The following is a 22,762-nucleotide window of genomic DNA, read 5'->3' on the forward strand; positions in this document are numbered from 1 at the left end:
GTTACATAAATAATTTTAAATAAAAAATATAATAAAGATTTAGTAGTGTTTAATGGTTTTGTTAAGCTAGTTTAAAATAGTTTTTTAGTAGGGTTCCTATTATGGTGACGAGTGGCTTGAGCTTAGTTTGAGACCGATATGTAAAAATGTTCTATATTGTACTAATTCAGCAAGAGATATGCAATGCTTATGGCTATGAAATGATTGTGTTAGCAATTACCAAGTTAGCATTTACTGAATCAGGTATTTAAAGCTAGTCAAGTTTTCACAACTAAAAATATTTCATTTGAGATTACATGATAATTTCAAGTTAAATGTAGGAATTGATTTACTCAAATATTTCAGGTTAAGAGTAATTAAAATGTATGAGTACAAAATAAATATATGTCAGTTCTGTTTACTAAAACGTTTGAGTTTTGCCAATTGATTTGGGTTTACATTGTACCATATATGCTTGTCTGTACATTCAGCAGTAACTTTAACCATATTTCAAAGACAATAGAATTATGAAATTGTATATATAGATGTGCTTAAAGGGCTGGTTCACCCAAAAATTCTAATTCTGTTATCATTTACTCATCCTCAAGTTGTTCCAAACCTGTATGAGTTTATTTCTTCTGCTGAACACAAAAGAAGATATGTTGAAGTATGTTCATTTTTGGGTGAACTATCTCTTTTAGTGGGTCAAAAAAGCCCTCTAAAGTTCAGCTAATTGGATTTATTATACATTAAAATAAATTTAACTTAATGGATTTTCATTTATTGTCGTTAATTTAAACCCCCAAAACAGTCCCCGACTAAAATGCATGTTTGAGCTGTTTTAACTAAAAGCATATCATAAAATATGTCAATGCCAGTGTTTTGTGTCAAGAGTCAAGATGCACACCAGTAATGTTTTTTTCCCCTTTCTTTCTAAGGCATGTTTTATAAAAGCTACATAAATGCCCTATTTGAACTAATGCCTACTCCTGGCTTAATTTAAACCCTGTCTATTAAACCAGGACTAAGTATCAAAATACAGGATGGCTGACTGGGCTCTCAAAGCTTCATGCTGAGCAGTTTCCTGAGAAACTTCTCTAAACTGGTGGATCTCTTAAGGTTCATGTAAATTCAGCTATTACACTATCACCCAGATTTGTAAAAATGAAATGACAGAGGTCATGGTGAGAGGATTTGATTTTTACTGCCAGAATCCTGCAGTTGCACTTTATTGTGAATAAGACACTGACCAGTCTCAAGATTTCTTCGAGATCGCCTGATGTGTCGACAGGTTTCAGTCTATAGAGACAAAACAAAAAAATGCAGTCATTTCACTTGATTAGCCCAGTGTTGCTGACATTTGAACACTTCCATAAACAAGTTATTGTGATGACCACAGTAGATTTATTGATCAGTAAATGTCCAGTCATTGATGTTCCAGTGCTCGTGCAGTGGACAGCGCCTTGGTGCTGAATTACAATCCATTTCCCTTCCCTGATTTCACATTCACAAATAAAGCTGCAGATATCGTATGGACTTTCTCACTACGCTACTGTTAATACAAAATACACCATTTGAAAACTCATATTAAAACACTGCATTTCTTGCGACTCGAAATAATAAAACGATACCTTTGTTTGGAAGACAAAACCAAACCATGACTGTTCACTTTGAACAGAAATACACAGCCTCAATTGTCTGAAACTAAACAGTGCTGGTCGCTGGCGGCAATAATACGCGACATTTCTGTCAAAAAGCAAGACCGTATTGTGTTCGCCATTAAAGCACGTCGTATAATAATGACTTTGCGAACAGTGAGTATTAAAACCATACCTTGTAGACAGCACACTCTTCTTTCGCGTACAAAACCCGTGTCCTCTTCATTTCATTAGGACTCTAAGCCAAACATCGTTTGCATTCGGTTGTATGTGTGATCTAGTGATGGGGTTTGGCTATGTCGAAAGCGTTGTGAAGTCTTTACAGCATGTATTGGGCCCGACGGACTCAGTCTGTCTGATATTTCTCAGACAGACATTGCGCGCCACAGATGTAATGTAGTGTAACGATTCATATCCGATTCGCAAATGAGTCGTTCTTTTGAACCGGTTATTTCTAAGGATTCATACGAACCGATTCGCAAAGCATTTGTAGCTATATCACTCCACAGAGGATACAAAGCAGCAGACACAGTGTAATAGAATAGAATAGAATAGAATAGAATAGAATAGAATAGAATAGAATAGAATAGAATAGAATAGAATAGAATAGAATAGAATAGAAACATCATTACTAATGTGCAATCTGCATTTAAATAAATGGGTTAGAAAACAAACGAAAACAAATGAAAGTTTACCAACAATGGGGCTTTTAAAGTCACCTTGCAATCAAAATTGACAATTACATTTTTGGATGGAATACTGCCATCTTTTTTGTATTATTTATGAATAAAAATATAAATAAAATCTATTATGTATGTCCCTCGTATAATCTTAAATTAGAATCAATTCCCCTCCCTCTCTTCTCTTTTCTGATAATGAGGGCGGGGCAACCTGTCACTCACGTGAGATCCACCAATAGACAATGATACAGAAAAAAGTATGTTTTTCTGACATTTCCTTCACTCCTTAAACACAAAACAATGCAATACGTAATTACAAAAATACTGTTAAAACATTAATATACAATATACATAACATTAATAATGGATCATTTCACGTGCGTCCATGTCAAAGCATCTGTTATCAGATCTAGATATATTGCCCATCTCTAAAGTCATTCATTCTCTGTGGGACTTTTTGCAAATGCTTGCGTTTGGTTTGGTCACACCACGAGGTGTCACTGTGGCCTCAAAGTTTCAGCACTGCCACTCTGAGCTCGATTTCTTTGTCTGCGGTAAAACACGCCCAATTATTAGCATACAGTCAAAGAAATGTAGAAATAAATAAGACAGTGGCTATTTGAACTGTGCAAATAGCAATAGATGTTATTTACACCAAGTGTTAATAGCAACTAGATATTTACACTCAGTGAAAATAACATATTTTCCTCACGATAGATGATATTTACACTAAGTGCAAATAGTTATAGATTCTATTTACTAAGTGAAAATAGTGATATATTCTATTTACACCGCATGTAAAAGTAGCAGTTCTTTGAAATATGTGTAAAAAGTAGGCTAATTACATGCAATTTATACTTTATTTTGACAGATACACACTATTTGCACTTGCTGTACATTAACAGGATGCAATAATAACATACATTATTATTATAAATTATTATAATAAATTATTATATTTATTAAAATTATAAAATGGATGCTGCCTTAATGGGACAATAAAATCCCTCCCTTCACCTACCACTAACCCTACACAATAAATGATTGTATTCTTATTAAATATAATTTCGTTAGGCACTTTATTTCCATTTTTAGAAAATGTTCTTAATTATTATTGAAAGTAAATGCCTTTCTGATGTGATATGTGATGGGAAAAAGGGGTATGTTTTCCGGGATGATCACGTCGAAAGCAAGATCCTTAAACCTTACACTCCACTGACTACACCACTGAAGACACTGAAATACATGTTTGTTTGTTTTTTAATCTTGTTTGGCCCAACCAGGCATTTTTGCTTCTTTTTTTCTTCTTCTTTTTTTTTTACATTTATTTATAATTTAGTCAGCTTTGGAATTCCATAGGTTGATTCTTAGTGATAATATGCAGGCCTATGTCTTCAGGATAATGGCCACTAGGTGGCAGTGTTGTTTTGCAGAATTGAAACGTTGGAATCCTGATTTCCTGGGCCCAGTTTTTCAAAAGTAATCCACTAGGATTTTGGATAACGGATTGGATCACAGGGCTTGACATTAAGCATGTTCATGCGCTTGTCCTTCGGACAAGTAAATCGTTTATTTACTTGTCCGAGTAAAAAATGTGCTTGTCCGGAAAAAAGTTTGATATTAGCTGGTTATCCAGATTTGGTGATCCTGAAAAGTTCCTATCTGGATCGGATTGATCCAATCTGATGTTGCTTTAAAAAACTGTCTCCAAAAGTAAGATGGATTACGTGATCACGGATCGCAAAAAAAAAGGATTACTAAATCAATTTTATCTGGATTAAACCTTTTGAAAAACTGGGCCCTGGTCTTGGTCTGAGACCACTAAAAACCCAAAAACCACACAATGATATTGGTCTTGTTTGCTTATGTCCCCGGTTACAAATGCTAAATAATTACCTCAACCACTAGATATGTGTACCATTATATTGTCATCATTCTCCAGAAGTCATCGGGATCATCAGCTGTTGGGTTATTTTGAGTAGATTACGATTTGTGCTCTTATTTCTTTCTCTCTTTCTCTTATTCTTTTTCTTTTAAAATAAAAGACTCAAGCAATAATAGGAGTGGCCGTGCACGCTTGAACTGTGACTATTCAAAACACGACCATTCATATGCCACCAGTGGTGTAGTCTAGTTTTTCGTAGTGAGTATACTGTGATTTTTTTTCCCTCCCAGCCTCATATCAACCATCCCTGAGCGACACCCCATAGGCACCACCACACTCACTAATGCATAAAGTATGCATCTACATGTAATTGAGAGCATTATTAAAGACTGCTTATGTGTTATCAAGATTCCATTTTATTATCAGCAAAAAAAAGACAGTCAGCTGGTAAAACCTGTCCAGGTACCATCTTCATAACATTACAGGCTAAATGTAGCTCTTAAAGGTATGGTTCACCCAAAAATGAAAATTATGTTATTTCCTCACCCTCAATTTGTTCCAAAACTGTATGAGTTTCTTTCTTCTGTTTAACATATTTTGTTTAACATGATATTTTGATGATACATTGGTAATCAGACAGTTGGCAGCATCCATTGACTTTCATTGTCTATATTGTTTTCCTACTGTGAAAGTCAATGGGTGCTGCCAACTGTCTGATTACCAACTTTTTTCAAAATATCATCTTTTGTGTTATGGTACCTGGAGCACAGGTTTTATCAGCTGTCAATTTTCAATGTACATTTAAGAGTGAACAATAAACATTTATTCTCATGTAAATCAGCTGTTCTCTATGTGCAATTTATTCCTGTGATCAAAGCTGAATTTACCATCATTACTCCAGTCTTCAGTGTCACTAATCATTCTTCATTCTTGAGATTTCATAATCAAGAAACATTTATGATTATTATCAGTGTTGAAAACAGTTTTGCTGCTCATGGTGCTGCTTCATTTTAGTGGAAACCACCATACCATTCAAATGTTTGTGGTAAAATTAAAAAAAGAGAGAAATTAATACTTCTGTTGATTAGACATGCATTAAATTGATCACAAGTGATATTTTTAATATTACAAAAGATAATAATGTATTTAATAAATGCTGTCCATTTAACTTTATTCATCAAAGAATCCTGAAAAATAAAATGTATCATGGTTTCCACAACATTTTTAAGCAGCACAACTATTTTCAACACAGATAATAATCATAAATGTTTCTTGATTATGAAATTTTAATATGAGAATGATTAGTGAAGGATCATGTGACACTGAAGACTGGAATAATGATAAATTCAGCTTTGATCACAGTAATAAATTACACATAGAAAAAAGCTGTTTTAATTTGTAATGATATTTCACAATATTACTGTTTTAAATTTATTTTTGATTAAATAAATGCAGCCTTGCTGAGCAGTAGATACTAAACATTAAAAAAGCTGCATTATTCATATGATTTATTCATATTCATATTGACTTATTGACTTATAAATAGGCTACATTGAGACGGCTGAAAAAATACACATAAAGCATATTGTCGCAATCGTTTGATTGTCGTCGTCACGCTTCAGCTCATAACGATTGTTTTCCTTCAGCTGCAGCTCCAGCGTGACTGTAAGTTTCTACGAATCCGCGTTTGGACTTTCTGTGAGAGCGCCCTCCTCATATTTAGATACGAATAGATTTAGATGACATGCATAGATTATTTTTTGTCTCTGAATTTAAATCTTGATGTATTCACATTGGTTTCTATGTAAATACACTTGCCCGTGACCCCAAGAAGCGCACTATCAACCGAGGTTAGAGCAAGCTGTTTATTATGGAGGACCAAATTACTCAAAATGAAATAATTCAATAAATAATGAATTCAATAAAACAAAAATTAAATGTACCAGTTTATTCTGAAATAATTTAATTATTAATTAAATAATTAATTAATTTCATTCATTATTAATTCAATAAATAAATAAATGTATCTATTTATTATTTTAAATTACATTAAATTGTTTAATAAATTTCACAATTACCTCTTCCACATTTTTTATGTTTAAAACTCTTTTTTTTCATTATTTAATGTGCTTTTTCAAAAAGACGTTTTTCATAATATGCTGCATTGACGAATGACGCTTATTTGACGAATCATGCATTTCCAAAGCACGATTTTCCCAAATATTTTTTTCATAATAATAGCAATAATAGAGGACATTTCACAGATGCCAATCAACAGGCAGTGGGTGGAGCTTGGCACTGATTGGTTTAAAGTTGAAGAGTTGACAGACATGACAGATCAATCTATGTGTGGTGATGACATGACACGGAACACCAAGGGTGCTTCTCTTTTCTTATTTGTTACTGAAAAGTATTTTGGCCTTATTGAATTTTCTAAAAACCTGAAAACTATGAGTGGCTGTGTTTAAGGCAGTGCGTTTTTATCTTGATCAATTCCTACCGCCATATTAATTTTCAATCAGTTCCCCAATTTCCCTTTGCCAATTGCCAGACCCAGACAGAAAAAAGTAATCAATCTGAAAGGATTATCCAATCAGCGCCAAGCTCCACCCACTGCCTGTTGATTGGCATTCGTGAAATGTCCTCTATTATTATGAAAAACGTATTTTTGAAAAAGCACATTTAATAATGAAAAAAATGTATTTATATCTATTTGGAAGAGTGTGTGTGGAAGAGGTAATTATGAAATATATTAAACAATTTCATGTAATTTTACAAAATAAATAGATAAATTTAGCTATTTATTTAATTATTAAATTAATATTTAATTAAATTAATTGTTTAATTATTAAATTAATTATTAAATTAATATTTAATTAAATTAATTGTTTAATTATTAAATTAATTATTGAATTAAAAAAAATCAGAATAAACTGGTACATTTAATTGTTGTTTAATTGAATTCATTATTTATTTAATTATTTCATTTTGAGTAATTTGGTCCTCCATAGTTTTTAGCGTCACTGTTAGTTTGCCCGCCCCGTAACGTCGGTTCGAATCCCGCTCGGAGTGGTTGAACCATAGATATCCATAATAAAGGCTAGATGTCTTACGGCGGAGTCACCATCGGCATCACCGGTGGCCATCTTGTCACAGGCAGGCTTTCTATTAGGCTCTATGGAACCTGATGTAAGATGAGTGATCTGTACGAACATAAATACTCTTATCTCGCTGAAATCTTGACGGATTTACAAATGGTTTGGTTTCTTACAAACGTTATTAACATGGCTACAAATCTGGCTGCTTTAACACGTTGAAATTGCAGCTTTTCGTTTCGATAAACAACTTAATCGTGCAGCTTGTGTATGACGGCTAACTTACGTGCACGTTATCAAGGCTGAGACCACAATCGAGCTGTTCAATTATATAGGTTTATTCACACCAATAACGATTTTATGCCTTCTGTCATAGTTAAAATAATCTTTTGTCTAGTTAAAATAAACTTAGTTTGCATGTTTTTTTTTGTTTTAATTTAAAAAAATATATTTTATTATAATAGTGATATTCTTATTATAAAAGTATATATATATATATATATATATATATATATTGGCGGCTACTGGTCTGTCAGAGAGGGGAAGCTCATTTTCGGCCTACATCATAAAATTGTCTATTTATTTAAAAGTAAATTCTGCCCTACGTTCCTTTTCAAGAAAATGGTCTCTGACCCTGTCGTACCAACTAGGAGTCTTTTCAAGTGACTTGACCAGTGTCCTCTCAATGGCCAGCAGAGCTATAAAAAAATATTAAACTCTGTAAAACTGAAACAAGGAATGTGGTGTATAATTGTGTGAAATGTATGATGAAAAATAAGCAATTTCGCCAAGCAAATATCAAAGAAATAGGTTGCAGCAGCTTTTATTTCGACTGAACTTGAGAAATCCGCCATGGGACTGAGCGCGCTTCAGTGATTCCTTATAGTACAGAATCGCTGTCAGTCAAAAGGAGATGCAGCCTTTTGACAGACCCTCCAATCATCACGCAGAAGCTCGGAGTCCGGGCCAACCCACTCCCCATTCACTCCCAGAGACGCTGAGCGTCCGTGAGCGGGACATAATCGCAGCGTTTATCCAATGACCGTCTAGTTTCGAAGCGCTGAAAAAAACCGTTCAAAGCAGCCCCATTGAAGTCAATGGACGCTGGGCTTCAATAGGGAAATGCACTGTGATGCTGCGGGAATGTATGAGAAGGAAATCAAGTCAGCCGACCTGCTATATGTAACTTGATTCTGAACGAACTCGTCTTTGAGATGAACGTTTTCTAACGCATTTTTAGTCAATAAAATGTTAATACAATAGTACATATTTGACCATTAATTTTGTGACATAATAAGGGAAGCCGAGCTTCCCTTGCAGTCTTAAAGAAATCGCCACTGATATATATATATATATATATATATATATATATATATATATATATATATATATATATATATATATATATATATATATATATATATATATATATATATATATATTAGCTATAGCTAGCTCTGGAAAAAAATAATTCTGAGCAATGTGTGTTTGTGTTTGTGTGTGTGTGTGTGTGTGTGTGTGTGTGTGTGTGTGTGTGTGTGTGTGTGTGTGTGTGTGATATAATTAATACATTTCTCATGTTGCCATTCGGTATACAGTTTTAGTAGCCTATATATTGATTTAACATAAATACCTTTTTTATTGCACCTATCTGTTCTGTTCAATGTTACTTTCATATCGAAGTCCATGGTTATAATTATTCATAAGTATGTAGTGTCATAACTACATCTCTGACGTTTATAACAAACGAAACAGTTTGAAAATCGGTTGAAAATTGATGAAGTTATGGTTATTTAAAAGTACACACACCATTAAAACACACTGTTACGAGTGAGCGAGCTGCCTGTGACAAGATGGCCGCCAGTTGCGGACGGCGACTTCCATTGGCCAACAGCGCGCACGAGACATCTAGCCTTTATTATGGATATCTATGGGTTGAACTAGGATCGGTGAGTGAGACCCAGTAAAAGTGCGGGGGACGAAAATACATTTTATTATAAGTGCGGGGGACACGTCCCGCCGTCATCTACGCCCATGAATTTATGAATGAAAGTTCTGTCACAAAACTATATTTTTACTAAAAGATATTTTTACAAAAATATATTTTATATCTTCGCGCTTTTTAAGTGGGTAACATATACGGAAATCCTTGGCCTTTCCTAGTGGGTATACGGCGTATACCTGCGTATCACGTAGACTACACCAGTATGCCACCATAATCAGATTCATGAAAACGAAACTGAGAGTTCCTACTACATAAGATTTGTTATAAATAAAATTACTCCATTTATACTCATTTATATTTATATCATAGTGATTTATATCTAGCCTATTTATTTCTATATATTCCATTTTACTCACGTGTCTGTTGCTTGCGGTGTTGCTCTTGTATTCGGAATAAATTGTAAAATGTCTATTAATTTTTTTGTCAGAAAACTCCACTCACTCAAGTTTAACTCCGCCCTCTGACGTCAAGGCCGCTTTAGACCCTCCTCCCATTTGAACTTGTGCACAGCCTCTCTGCTCTGTCAAAATGCGCGTACAAGAAGCACACGAGAGCTTCACCACCCTACAATGACTGCTGGATTCAATCATGGGCGATAATCAGTTACAGACCCGTTTCTCTGTGACTGTGATCTTCCTCAACGAGAGCGACACGAAGCGAGATCAACATCAGGAACTCACACTTCACGTCCACAGACAGCTGGATGACGTCTCTCTCACCATTAACGATGGTAAACAAACACTACTAACGTTACTGTGTAGCCTACATGCTTATCGGAGATATTTTGTATAGATAGAGCTACAAAATGATGAATGTGGATACATCGGGACATGGTTTGGGATCAATTGTATGTGAAATGGCTACCTGAGTTTATAAGAAAATCTCTTGACTTTCATAATAGCTGTCCTGTGTTTTAGCTTTACGTCTAAACTGAGATAGCTTCTGAAACGCTGAGAAGGCATACGATTACACGTTACATGTATTTCTATAGAAACAACAGCCTAATTATTCATAATTACAAGCAACTAACGATAAACCAAAACCTAAACGCATAGTAGGATGAATTCGGGGTAATTGGGATACTTTTTGCTATTAAGCACTGCAAAAAAACAAACAAAAAAAACGTTTTTCTTATTTTGTATTTTTGTCTTGTTTCTAGTCTAATATCTAAACATTCTTAATTCAAGATGCATTTACTGGATAAGTAAAATTACATATTTTTCTTATGTTCTTGAAAATCAAATCAAAATAAAGCTTAAAACAAACTTTGTCACTACTTATCTGTTAGATAAGTTAGATTAATTTATATTATTAATCTACACGTTAATTTATATTATTCAGTACTTTTTTAATGACTATTTTTGAAGTCTTGTTTTAAATATATATGTATGTATGTATGTATGTATGTATGTATGTATGTATATCTCATTAGTAATTTTGCAACACTATGCTCTTTTCGTTTAATTTTTTCCCAGTGTTTGTTCAAGTATCATGTTATGCCAATTTATCAGTTGGCCTATCTGCTCCTCTCTGAAAAAAGATGATGAGCAAAGGAAGTGAAGAACCTCGTGGAAGCATTTATACTGTTAAATAACGTCATACCAAACCATTTCTCCACTGGCTCTTTGTAGTTTTGTTTATTGGCTAAAGACATATGAAGACTCTTTATTCAGGTGTGCCACACATTTCCCCGGGTCTCATTGTGTGGTCCTGCCGCACTGACAGATCTCCAGGATTTACTGCAGCTCTGTGCACACACCATGAGCAGCTTGAGCATCACCGGCACCGGACTCTGTTTTCTTTGACATGGTACACTGGCCCTGGGCCGCCTGTGCTTTCTGCCTCCTTGTGCACAAAATCAGATAGCACCATTCTGCTGTTTTTATCTGTATCCCGTGTACCTCTAATAGATAATGCCCGCTTCTAGCTGAACCACTGCCTTGGAGCCCATGTGTCTTGCTTGCTTCTGTAGAGCACTGAAGATGTTTAGAAAAATGTTAATGCTTTTCTTTTCTTTAACAAAAACATTTGGTGACCACAGGCTGTTGAGCTTCACTGTAAACCCGAATAATTTGGCAAAAAATAGAGGCAATCAGTTGCCTCAAAATTTGTAAGTTAAGTAATGTAAAATTTAAGTAAGCAGAACTTCAGATTTTTCTTTTGTAATCATACATTTTAATTGCTCTTAACTTGAAATATTTGAGTGAGCTAATTCATACATTTAAAAAAAAATATCATGTAATATCAAATATTAAGTAGTTGAAACTTTTCTAGCTTTACCTAGCTAATTCAATAAATGCTACCTTTCTAATTGGTGACACAATTCTCTGGAAGAATTAGCCCGGCAATAGCACTTGGTGAATGAGGACAGCGATATAAAACATTTAACATACTGTAATTGTTCTCAGTCTAAGCTCATGCTCGTCACCATGATGGTAACCCTACCAAAAAACAACAACAACATAACAACTCTTCTTAACTATCATAGCAAAACATTAAACACTACTAAATCTCCCACTTAATGTTAATCTTGCACAAAAAACATAACACTTCATTTTGATATTTACTGTCCCTTTTGAGTGTCATGGCAAAGCATGCTGGGAAAAAGAAATCCCAGGCCAGTTTCGGTTAAAGGTGCACTATACAACTTTCCGTCCACTGGAGGGCGCCTATTCTAAACAAAGGTGTAGTTTGATGATGCCAAGTGTGAGCGCAGTATCTTGGGACAGCTGATGGAAAATAGGACTCGGGCAGAAATCATGTTCATGTATGCGGTTATTAACGTTACTGTAGTGTAAAGCAGAGCAGGACCGAGTGTTGTGGAGCTGAGCACGGCCGCTGGAGCGATTGCTATACAAACACACGGCTTGCTTGTACCGGGACTTTTATTATGACGGGACGGGGCACAGTCGCCGGGCGCCTGCACTTCCGCTTTTTCCACTCATGATTATAAGGTAAAGCAGCTCTGTTTATCATATTAGATACATTTAAGTGTGTTACAAATAGTTGTAACGTTACTCTGTGCGTTCGCAGGAGCTGCTGTGACATGTTCACACTGCTAAGAGAAAAGCGCTTTTGCAGAATAAAACCAAGGGTAACGCAGATATGACGCGATTGACCAGCGACTCGCTCAAAGGCTATGCTGAAACGTCCCGGTCCTTAGTTAAAATAGCAATTTTCTCACAATTTACAAATAGTTGGAAACATTTGGGATATTGTAAGAACTCAACTGAACAAAATCTATAACACTGGTCTAGTGGGTTTTGGATATTTTACTGCAAAAATACTACATACTGCACCTTTAAGTTAAAGCTTGTCTAAATTAAACAAAACGATTTCTTAAAACTCAAAAATAATGAGTACTTAAAATGTGTCAGTTTTGAGAACTCAAACTAAAAAGTCTTTAAAAAAAAAAGTCCTAAATACTCATAAAAGTTAATTAGTTTATACTAAATTGTGAGTTGGCTCTACTCAAACCAAATCATAATTTTGATGGCAGGAGCGCTTTACTCTTAGCACTGTGAACAAGTGAACGCACGGAGTAACGTCATAACATCATTTTAAACACACTTAAATGTATCTAATATGATAAACAGAGCTGCATTACCTCATAATCATAACCGGAAGAGCGGAAATACTGCAGGCGCCCGGCGAATAATAAAAGAGCTGTCCCGTCCCGTCATAATAAAAGCCCCGGTGTTCGCGAGGCGGGTATTTGTGTAACAATCTCTCCAGCGGCCGTGCTCAGCTCCTCAACACTCGGTCCTGTTCTGCTTCGCACTACAGTAACGTAATAACCGCATATATGAACGTGATTTCTGCCAGAGTCCTGTTTTCCACTGGCTGTGATGTGAAGACGACATGTCCCAAGATGCTGCGCTCAAACTTTGCGTTATCAAACTACGCATTTGTTTTGAATAGGCGACCTCTAGTGGACGGAAAGTTGCATAGTGCACCTTTAAACGACGACAATAAGCGTGAGCAATAATCATCCCGGTATGCATGAGCCTTTAGGGTTTAAAGTGCTGCAAACTATTTAATTTTGCATTAATTGAAAATCTAGCTGCAGTACCAGGACCGGACATCCACTTACATTTTATGTAAAAGAGCTGGGTGAACATGTTTCCAACATATTCTTTTGTATTCCATGGTAGTCATATGAGCGTGATAGTTTAATTGAACTTTGGGGTGTCCTAATCCTTTTTTTTTTAATGCTTTTAGATGCTGGGGTTTGTGTTTTTAAGTTCTCAATCACGAGGGAGACCGAGTGTTGTCGGGTGGCCAGCCGCTCATTCCTCATCACGCTGGGCTGTTTCAGTATCCTCATTCGCTTCGCCTCTCAGTCAGGTTAGTTATCTACTCTTTTCATCACTCTTTACCTCCAAACTGACACATTTACATCAGACTTTTACCTGATCGGTCTTCCAAAAGTGACAGAAATGTATTTAACTCATGCAACATTAATGACCTTTAGAAGCCAAATGTTACTTCTAAAAACTTGTACTTGTTTTAGGTCATCAAACCTTTTCCAGTCTCGTAGCATGAATCATTATTTATTGCTTTTGCCTTATTTCTTTAATATTTTTCTAGTATTACTAATCCAAGATCAAAGTATGGAATATTTCTGTCTTTTTCCTTTGAGAAGCATTATGTTTTTCCAGCACATCTGTTGTACATCTGTGTTTAACGGCTCGTGGAGATTGTGGATAAATCCATTGGTAACTGAATCAAACATGATAGAAATATCACTAAATTGTCAACCCTGTGGATATATACAATATATACAGCATATTATTGCTGTCAAGTGATTACAAAAATAAATAATTAATCACACATTTTCTGTAATTATTCATGATGAATCACATCTAACATTAACATTTTTATTCGATTTTTATATTGTAATAATTTCACATTAAATCTCCAAATCCATGTAGAAACGACATAAAGATAGTATATTTTAAATATGTTTTAATTGCATCTTTACTAAGTACTATGATTTTCTCAATTTCTGGGGATTAAATAATTATTACCATTTAACATTAAAGTATAATTGAAAGCCATCATTTTGAATCTTAAAAAAAAAAAAAAAAAAAAAAAAAAAAAAAATATATATATATATATATATATATATATATATATATATATATATATATATATATATAAGCAATGAAAAAAACCTAAAGCAATCTTCACATAAAACCATTATTATTAATAATGTCACATTTAACTGTGTCTTTATTACATCAAGGCTCAATGCTAAGGATTTATTTCTACTGGCCCAGTCAGCCCGGTTTAGATTTTTACTTGCCCGGCCAAATTTTCACAGGCCCACATTGCTTTATAATACTTTATCATATTTCATAAAACAGGCTTTTATGGTCATACAGTAGGCTATAATACAGTATAGGGAGAATCTAGAGCTCCCACAGGAAAATGCTCGCAGGGAAAAACACCTCAAGGTTTATTCAATGTTATAGCAGAGTACTTGCATAAAATGCATATGAATATCAGTCATCACTTTATATCTTAGTAAGATGATATTTGCTTAGTTTTATGATCAAATTTCTGTAGTTTTAAAGCATAGAGTAACCCTACCTCAAAAGCCTGATGATCATATGATACTCCTGATTTTTCAAACAATAATATCTGGATAATCAAGAAAAAAATTGCTTCAGTTCAATACGTGTTCATCTTAAAATATTAATAACAATAACATAAACCACAAGCTGACCACAATCTTTTACTTGCTGAAAAACTATCAATCAGATGACTGAAAGTATGTAGTAGATATGGCTTTTTAGTTGATCATTTAGAGGCCTTAGAAATATGATATCAATCTATCAGGGTAATAACTACTATAGTCCATTACTGCTTGAATTGTGTTATTGTCATACATGATAGTGAAAAAGGGTGACTTCTGCAGAGTTCCAGGGCTTCCACAGAATGCTGAACTCATGGATTGACCTCAGGAGAGATCAGTCTGTGTTTCAGCAGAGGACAGATGATTCATCTGCACTACAGTACTTCCAGGTAAAGTGGAGATTTACCCCATGCAAACTCATTCAGTTCCCTCGTATGTGATCAGTATACATGATTTATTGCTGTAAGAATATGTGAGACATTTTCAGTTTTCTCTCAGTTTTATGGCTGTCTGTCCCAGCAGCAGAACATGCTTCAGGATTACCTCAGGACTGCAACATACCAAAAAGCCATTTTACTCAATGATGTTGACTTCAAAGATAAAGTAAGTGTTCTCGGCTAGTTTATTCTGATTTCCATGATAATATTAAATCATCAAACACGGGAAAGGTGTACTCAGTATTGTTTTACTTTATGCTTTGTTGGCCAATATGACATTGATCTGTGCTGATACCTTTTACTAGAGGTTGACAATGTGACAAATTGTTTTTTAGTAACTTGTGATTACATGAAGAAACTGAAGGGGAAAAAAACGGAAACAAGATCCACAAGAACTGCGACAACATCTCCAAGATGCTTGAAGAAACCTTCCTGGAAAGCTATAGTACTGTTAACAGTTTTAGACACTTGTGTAAAAAAGCTGAAAAGTGAGAATGCTTTCAAAAATAATGTCATAAATACATTTTGTTTATGAATTAATTCCTAATAACTAAATCAAATCAGTGTTCGGAGTGACCACCCTTTGCGTTTTAAACGGCTTTTGTCCTGGTACACTTGCTCATAGTTTTTCAGGGAGCTTTGCTGGAGGGTTTCTTCAAGTGTCTTGGAGATGTTCTCGCAGTTATTGTGGATTTTGTTTTTTCAGTTTCTTCATGTAATCACAGACGGACTCGATGATGGTGAGATTAGATCTCCGTGTGGATCAAACAGCTGTTGTCAGACTCCTTCTGCATACAAAAATCTCACTGGAATGGATTCTTACAATTAATGGCAAAATAAATGTTTGAAAATGTAAACTGATATTCCCTACTGACACACTATTGCAAAATATACTGGCTTAAAAACATTTTTGTGGGGTGAAAATACTAACGTGTTTAAGACCTTTGCACAGTACTGTGTATATACAGCTCTAGAAAAAAATTAAGAGACTGCTGCAAAATTATCAGTTTCTCTGGTTTTACTATTTAAAAGTATGTGTTTGGTTAAAATTTACATTTTTGTTTTATTCTATAAACTACTGACAACATTTTCCCCAAATGCCAAATGAAAATATTGTAATATTGTAAAGCAACAACTGGTCGAAATAATAAAAAAATATGCCTTGAATAATGGAAAGAAAATAAGTTCATATTCATTTTTAAACAACACAATACTAATGTTTTAACGTAGGAAGAGTTCAGAAATCTATATCTGGTGGAATAACCCTGATTTTGAATCACAGCTTTCATGCGCCCTGGCATGCTCTCCACCAGTCTTTCACATTGATGTTGGGTGACTTTATGCCACTCCTGGTGCAAGAATTCACGCAGCTTGGATTAGTTTGATTGCTTGTGACCATCCGTCTTCCTCTTGATCACATTCCAGAGGTATTCAATGGGGTTCAGGTCTGGAGAGTCGGCTGGCCATGTGAGCTTGGCCGTCTTGATCTGGTGGTCCTCGATCCACACCTTGATTGACCTGGCAATCACACTATTACACAAATGCAAATATCCTGTGACAACTATAATTCAATGCGCAATTTAAAGCACTGCCATTCGCAATTTGTTCTATGCTTTGAAAATATGAACATGTGTTGTATAACTTATATACATAATTTTTTAGGCTTATTTTGTGGAGTTTTGTATGCCGTTTGGTCGGTTAAATAGCCATGAAGAGCGATTACACTCACAGTGCAGACAAATCGCGTTTGTGTGAAGACTCAGGATCTATTGAAGAGAACGCGGGCAACGCAGATACTCTTACAAAGCGGAAAAAACACTCGTTAAGCAACGCGTCTTCTTATAGGATAAAGACACAGTCTCGTGAATAATTATGAGACAGCGATACTCCGTACTGTAGTACAAGAAACCTATGACGTTGACATGAAGATGAATTTAAACAGGAAGTTGAAAATAGACCAAAAGGCTTAAAATAAACTAGTTGTCTCCCACATTCAAAACTAACAGATGGTAACATTGTAACATTCCATGATGTTCAACACACATAACTCTGTATAAATCTAAAAAAAATTGGTTTAGGGTTTTATTACCCTTTAAAAGAGTCTGTAAGCCTTCATGCCACGGACATAATGTAACACAAGTTTTGTTCACTTTGTTGCGCACAAGAGCACCAAATTAAAAAAACACAATATATTCAACCGCATTGTTTTCTATCATGTGCCGTGCATGATGTAATGATGATGTAAGACGAACATAAATGCACCAGGGTTCGATGGAATCAAGTGAGTGTGAAACCAGACCAATACTGAGTGAGGCGTAACAACAGTAATGTTTTTTTCTCCTAATTGAACTAAGGCCTTAGTCTGGCTTAATCTAAGCACTGTCTGTGAAACCAGGCCTAAGTATACCACTTTGGTTTGTATCAACAAAAAAACAAGTTAACCAAATTACAGGTGTGAACACACCCTTAAAATATAACCCTCTGTTCAGATCAATACTCGCCACATCAGTTATTTCTTTTGACATATTTGTGTGTGTTTGACCATTTAAGTCCATTTAAATCTAATATTAAGCTGCAAAAAATGACTAACTAAAGTACTCACAGCTTTCTGTGTCCCTAGCCATATGTCAGACAGTACACGATTACCATATAGTTACTATACTGAATTATGGCAGTTCATTTTTTTATCAATTAGTAAATTTAAGCACAGATTTATTGACATACTGTGATATAAACTATAAAGCAAGATCTCTGCCAATAGACACTTATAGGGCCCTATCATACACCCAGCACAATGTGACATCAGGTGTGACGCTAGTGTTTTTTGCTAGTTTCAGCCCGACACAGACATCATTTTCACGTCCAGCGTAAATAGCAAATACTCACATCTGTTCACCCCTGGGTGTGCTGATCTCAAAAAACCAGGTGTGTTCCGGCGCACTGTTGGCACGTTGGTATTTTGAGGCAAGTCTGGACTACTTTTAAGTTGTTGCCGTGGGTAAAAAAAAAACATTTCACGGGTTGATTTCCACCCCCATGAGTACGATTTTGGCACTCAAATTCAGAAGTACAAATTCAGTGGAGAATTTGGCCTCCCGATGGAGAAAATCACATTGGGCTGTTTTTGAGCTACTTTTGCTATTTTTGTTGCTCTGACCTGGCAACCCCCATTGAGTAGCAACACTAATATCATGAGTTCGATTCCACATGTACTGATTTCAAATAATGAAATTAATAAAATAAAATGTACCGAGTGCACCTTTTAAGATTTTTAAAAAATAAAAGTCTTAATATACAGGAATTGTATTGTTGATAATTCTTTAGTACCAAACAATTTGCCTCATATTTATTCTTATGGAATGCATTGCATCTGTTTGTAGGTGGTCCTTGATGTCGGCTGTGGAACAGGGATATTGTCCTTCTTTGCTGTCCAGGCCGGAGCTAAGAGAGTTTACGCGGTGGAGGCCAGTTCTGTGGCTAAATATGCAGAAGTACATGCAATCTATTTATGATTCACCCTCCACACTCATGTCATTTTTCAAACACATATGAGTTTATTCCTGGAACACAAAAGATGCTTTGCATGTTCGGCAGAATTTTCACACTGCTGTTTTCCAAGCAGTTAAAATGTATAAGTATTATAAGAAATTGGGCGACACATGCACTATATTGCAAGTCTTAAGTCACATGATATCTTTGCGTGAGGAACAGACCGGAATGTAATTCTTGCGCTCAAAATCTTGTCTACAACTGTAGCTCTCATATCTCATTCTCACTTCTGCATATTCAGATGCTGCCTATGAGACACAAAAAACGACTGCATTTGACAACAATAATATGTGACTGATCTTGATTTGAATATACTTTTTTTATCCAGAAAGGGATGATTTGAGTTTGGCTTAAATTTGGGCTCTGTTCCTCACAGTTGTAAGCCTTCAGACAACTTGGCTCATAGCACATGGATGCTTTTATGTCCTTTTTTGGCATCCATTTCCATAGACTTAATTGTAAGAAAGAAAGAAAACACTCTGCAAAATGTCCCCTTTTGGGTTTTACAGAAGAATCAAAATGATACAGCTTATCATACAGTAAATGAAGAAAAACTTAGATTTTTGTGGGTGTATTAACTTAATCATAATATTGGGAAATCTGATCATGACTGAGGAAATGTGCGCACTTTACACTGAATTTCCCCTTATTTAATTATTTTTAATTGCATTGTATTGGGCTTTAAGTTTAAGGGAAATGTCCATAAATTTAACAGAAAATGTCCTGGCAGAAAATGACCAGTAACTGTTTGTCTATGGATTTTTTTTCTTAGTGTAGCAATAAAAGCAAATCATATATTTCCATTATTAAATCTATTACAAAGAGCTTTCAGTGCGTAGGACATATGTATTTCTTGGCCAACTGTTTGATGTGCTAGGATGATAAATCACTTAACGCAATCTATGTTTGACACCCATTTGGCTTAAAGTTCAGGGATATAGCTTTTGTGGAAAAATACCCAGACCAATCCAACTTTTCTGGCACATTTTCACAGGGCAACACCTTCAGAAGGATCTGCGTGTCTGGAATGCATGACATTCTGGCTGCTAAATGACTTGAAGACAGGTTTGGCCCGAAAAATTGCGTAGTGGGCAAGGACGCGTGTTTTCATGGATAAAGACTGCTTTCTTAACAGACAAGCTTAGTACTAATAGCTTGCTTTTTCTCATTTAATGGAAAGGTCTTGTTACTCTAAACACATGTGTTTGTGTTTCTACTGCCACATCTGATTTATGCAACCAATGTTCCAACCTGTACCTGTTATTCTCTAAATGGTTTTCTTCACTTAGATAAGAGACTACAATTTTTTTTTTTTTTTTTTTTTTGGGTGTTATTTCGCAAGGGTGATGATAATCAAACCCATATTTTAACTGGCCTCAATGCTTGAAGTGTAAGGAATTTTCCATTCAAAGTTTAAAGTCAGCATGAAACGGAAGTTAAGCTAGTCTTTTCTTCCCCGTTGTGCTGTATATCCGACTGAAACGGTTGCTGGACCAAGAACAAATGTAGGGCGAGGCTTGATTTTGTCCATGGGGAATTGATTGGATGATTTTGGTTTGCTATTGGTGGATCTCATCAGAGAAGAGAGGGAGGGGAATGGATTTTGATTGAAGGTGCATGAATTAAAAATAATAATTATGTGCACGGATAAATCATTTATAATACTGCCGTATTCCATAACAAAATTAATTTTATGGTGACTTTAAAGTCAATATATTTAAAATGTACTAAATTTCAACCTCACCATTAAAAATGTGTAATTACAGAAAATATTTAAATAAAAGTATAATAAAGTATATTTTAGTTTGCCACAAATGCTTATCAGTACACTTTAAACCCATTTCAAAGACCATGGAAATAATTATTAATTTTAAATAATTTACCGCTCTAATACATTTTTATTTCATTGCAATTAAAACTTAGCCTGACAAGCCAGACCCACATCAAGATGTTTGGTCTGGAAACTCACCATTGACAGGGCTCAATCCGAGGGGCGGGATAAACGGCTGTCTTTCAAACTCCCTCTGCACGCGATAGGATAGCGCTACAACCAACCAGAGCAACAAAGGTGAAACAGAGCTCGTTGATAGATTAAACATTCAACATATCCGGTCTGCAAAACTCAGAACACATCTTCCCTTTTTAAGAATGACTTCAGTGCCGTTCTTTGTTCTTTTCTCACAGAAAAGCTTAACTCAAAGTCTTCCAGAATCGCGGTCAAAGCTGATCCGAAAGACCGCCGCCGTTCGTCAGTTTCTGTGTTGACTAGAAGCACGCAAACGCAACTCGGCCGTCGTCATTATGGCCCCGCCCGCCGACTCTATACATGATGTGATTGGCTCGTCCAGATTGTGAGGAATACAGCTCAGAAGGGTATTGAGAGTTCCTAGACGACACTCGCAGGCAGATTAAATTTGCTGCTGCTAGGGTGCGTCTAGATTTCTAGGCTAATTAAAACTACATTCAAAAGCAAAATGCAAAAACTGAAAGCTCATATTTTTGTTAGGCACTTCTCATTGGTCCTTCCATCCATCCAAATTATAGGTGCTGGTCATATAATTATAATATCATCAAAAAGTGTATTTATTTCACTAATTCCATTCAAAAAGTGAAACTTGTATATTATATTCATTTATTACACACAGACTGATATATTTCAAATGTTTATTACTTTTAATTTTGATGGTTATGACTGACAACTAAGGAAAATCCTAAATTCAGTGTCTCAGAAAATTATATTACTTAAGGCCAATACAAAGAAAGGATTTCTAGGAATCTTGGCCAACTGAAAAGTATGAGCATGTACAGCACTCAATCCTTAGTTGGGGCTCATTTTGCCTGAATTACTGCAGCAATGTGGCATGGAGTCGATCAGTCTGTGGCACTGCTCAGGTGTTATTAGAGCCAAGGTTGCTCTGATAGTTGCCTTCAGCTCTTCTGCATTGTTGAGTCTGGCATATCGCACATCCTCTTTACAATACCCCATAGATTTTCTATGGGGTTAAGGTCAAGCGAGTTTTCTGGCCAGTTAAGAACAAGGATACCATGGTACTTAAACCAGGAACTGGTTGCTTTGGCACGGTGTGCAGGTGCCAAGTCCTGTTGGAAAATGAAATCTGAATCTCCATAAAGTTGGTCAGCAGCAGAAAGTGCTCTAAAACGTCCTGGTATATGGCTGCATTGACTTTGGACCTCAGAAAACACAGTGAACCATAAACCAGCAGATGGCATGGCACCCCAAACCGACACACTGACTGTGGACACTTTACACTGGACCTCAAGCAACGTGGATTGTGTCCCTCTCCTCTCTTCCTCCACACTCTGGGACCTTGATTTCCAAAGGAAATGCAAAATTTACTTTCATCAGAGAACATAACTTTGGACCACTCAGCAGTCCTTTTTGTTTTTTGGTGACATGCTTCAGATGCTGTCTGTTGTTCAAGAGTAGTCTGTTGTTCTTGCATACATCTGTGCGTAGTGTTTCTTGAGGCACTGAAGCTGCAGTCCACTCTTTGTGAATCTCCCCCACATCTTTGAATGGGTTTTGTTCCACAATCCTCTCCAGGGTGCGGTTATCCCTATTGCTTGTACACTTTTTTCTATCACATCTTTTCCTTCCTTTCGCCTCTCTATTAATGTGCTCAGACACAGAGCTCTGTGAAGAGCCATCTTCTTTTGCAATGATCTTTTGTGTCTTGCCCTCCTGTGCAAGGTGTCATTGGTCGTCTTTGGGACAACTTGGACAACTGTCAAAACATTAGTCTTTCTCATGATTGTGTAGCCAACAGAAGTAGTCTGATATACCATTTAATGGCTGATTAGAGTGTGTCACC

At 35.7% G+C, this 22,762-nt stretch overlaps 2 protein-coding genes across 6 annotated transcripts in view; one reads left to right on the forward strand and one right to left on the reverse strand.

The window, feature by feature from the left end:
- tmem150c (transmembrane protein 150C) overlaps nucleotides 1-9,753 on the reverse strand; it is a 20,678-nt gene extending 10,925 nt beyond the window's left edge. The window contains exons 1-2 of one of the 3 annotated variants that reach the window (XM_067434159.1): nucleotides 9,659-9,753; nucleotides 1,230-1,278 (exon numbers count right to left, since the gene is read on the reverse strand). The gene's annotated coding sequence lies outside the window, so the exon portion shown is untranslated. Of the gene's footprint in view, nucleotides 1-1,229; nucleotides 1,279-1,812; nucleotides 2,066-9,658 lie in introns of those variants that run through there. The other 2 variants (XM_067434160.1, XM_067434158.1) reach the window with 2 other exon arrangements.
- Nucleotides 9,754-9,773: 20 nt separating this feature from the next.
- Nucleotides 9,774-22,762, forward strand: part of carm1l (coactivator-associated arginine methyltransferase 1, like) — a 36,420-nt gene continuing 23,431 nt past the window's right edge. For 2 of the 3 annotated variants that reach the window (XM_067434162.1, XM_067434163.1), the window contains exons 1-5: nucleotides 9,774-10,032; nucleotides 13,524-13,649; nucleotides 15,226-15,332; nucleotides 15,442-15,546; nucleotides 18,761-18,871. In XM_067434162.1, the coding sequence (XP_067290263.1) occupies nucleotides 9,891-10,032; nucleotides 13,524-13,649; nucleotides 15,226-15,332; nucleotides 15,442-15,546; nucleotides 18,761-18,871 (591 nt within the window). In that variant the 5' untranslated portion in view covers nucleotides 9,774-9,890. The remainder of the gene's footprint in view (nucleotides 10,033-13,523; nucleotides 13,650-15,225; nucleotides 15,333-15,441; nucleotides 15,547-18,760; nucleotides 18,872-22,762) is intronic. The other variant, XM_067434164.1, reaches the window with a different exon arrangement.

The sequence above is a fragment of the Pseudorasbora parva genome, chromosome 23 (assembly GCF_024679245.1).
Source record: "Pseudorasbora parva isolate DD20220531a chromosome 23, ASM2467924v1, whole genome shotgun sequence".
NCBI classification, from domain to species: Eukaryota; Metazoa; Chordata; class Actinopteri; order Cypriniformes; family Gobionidae; genus Pseudorasbora; species Pseudorasbora parva.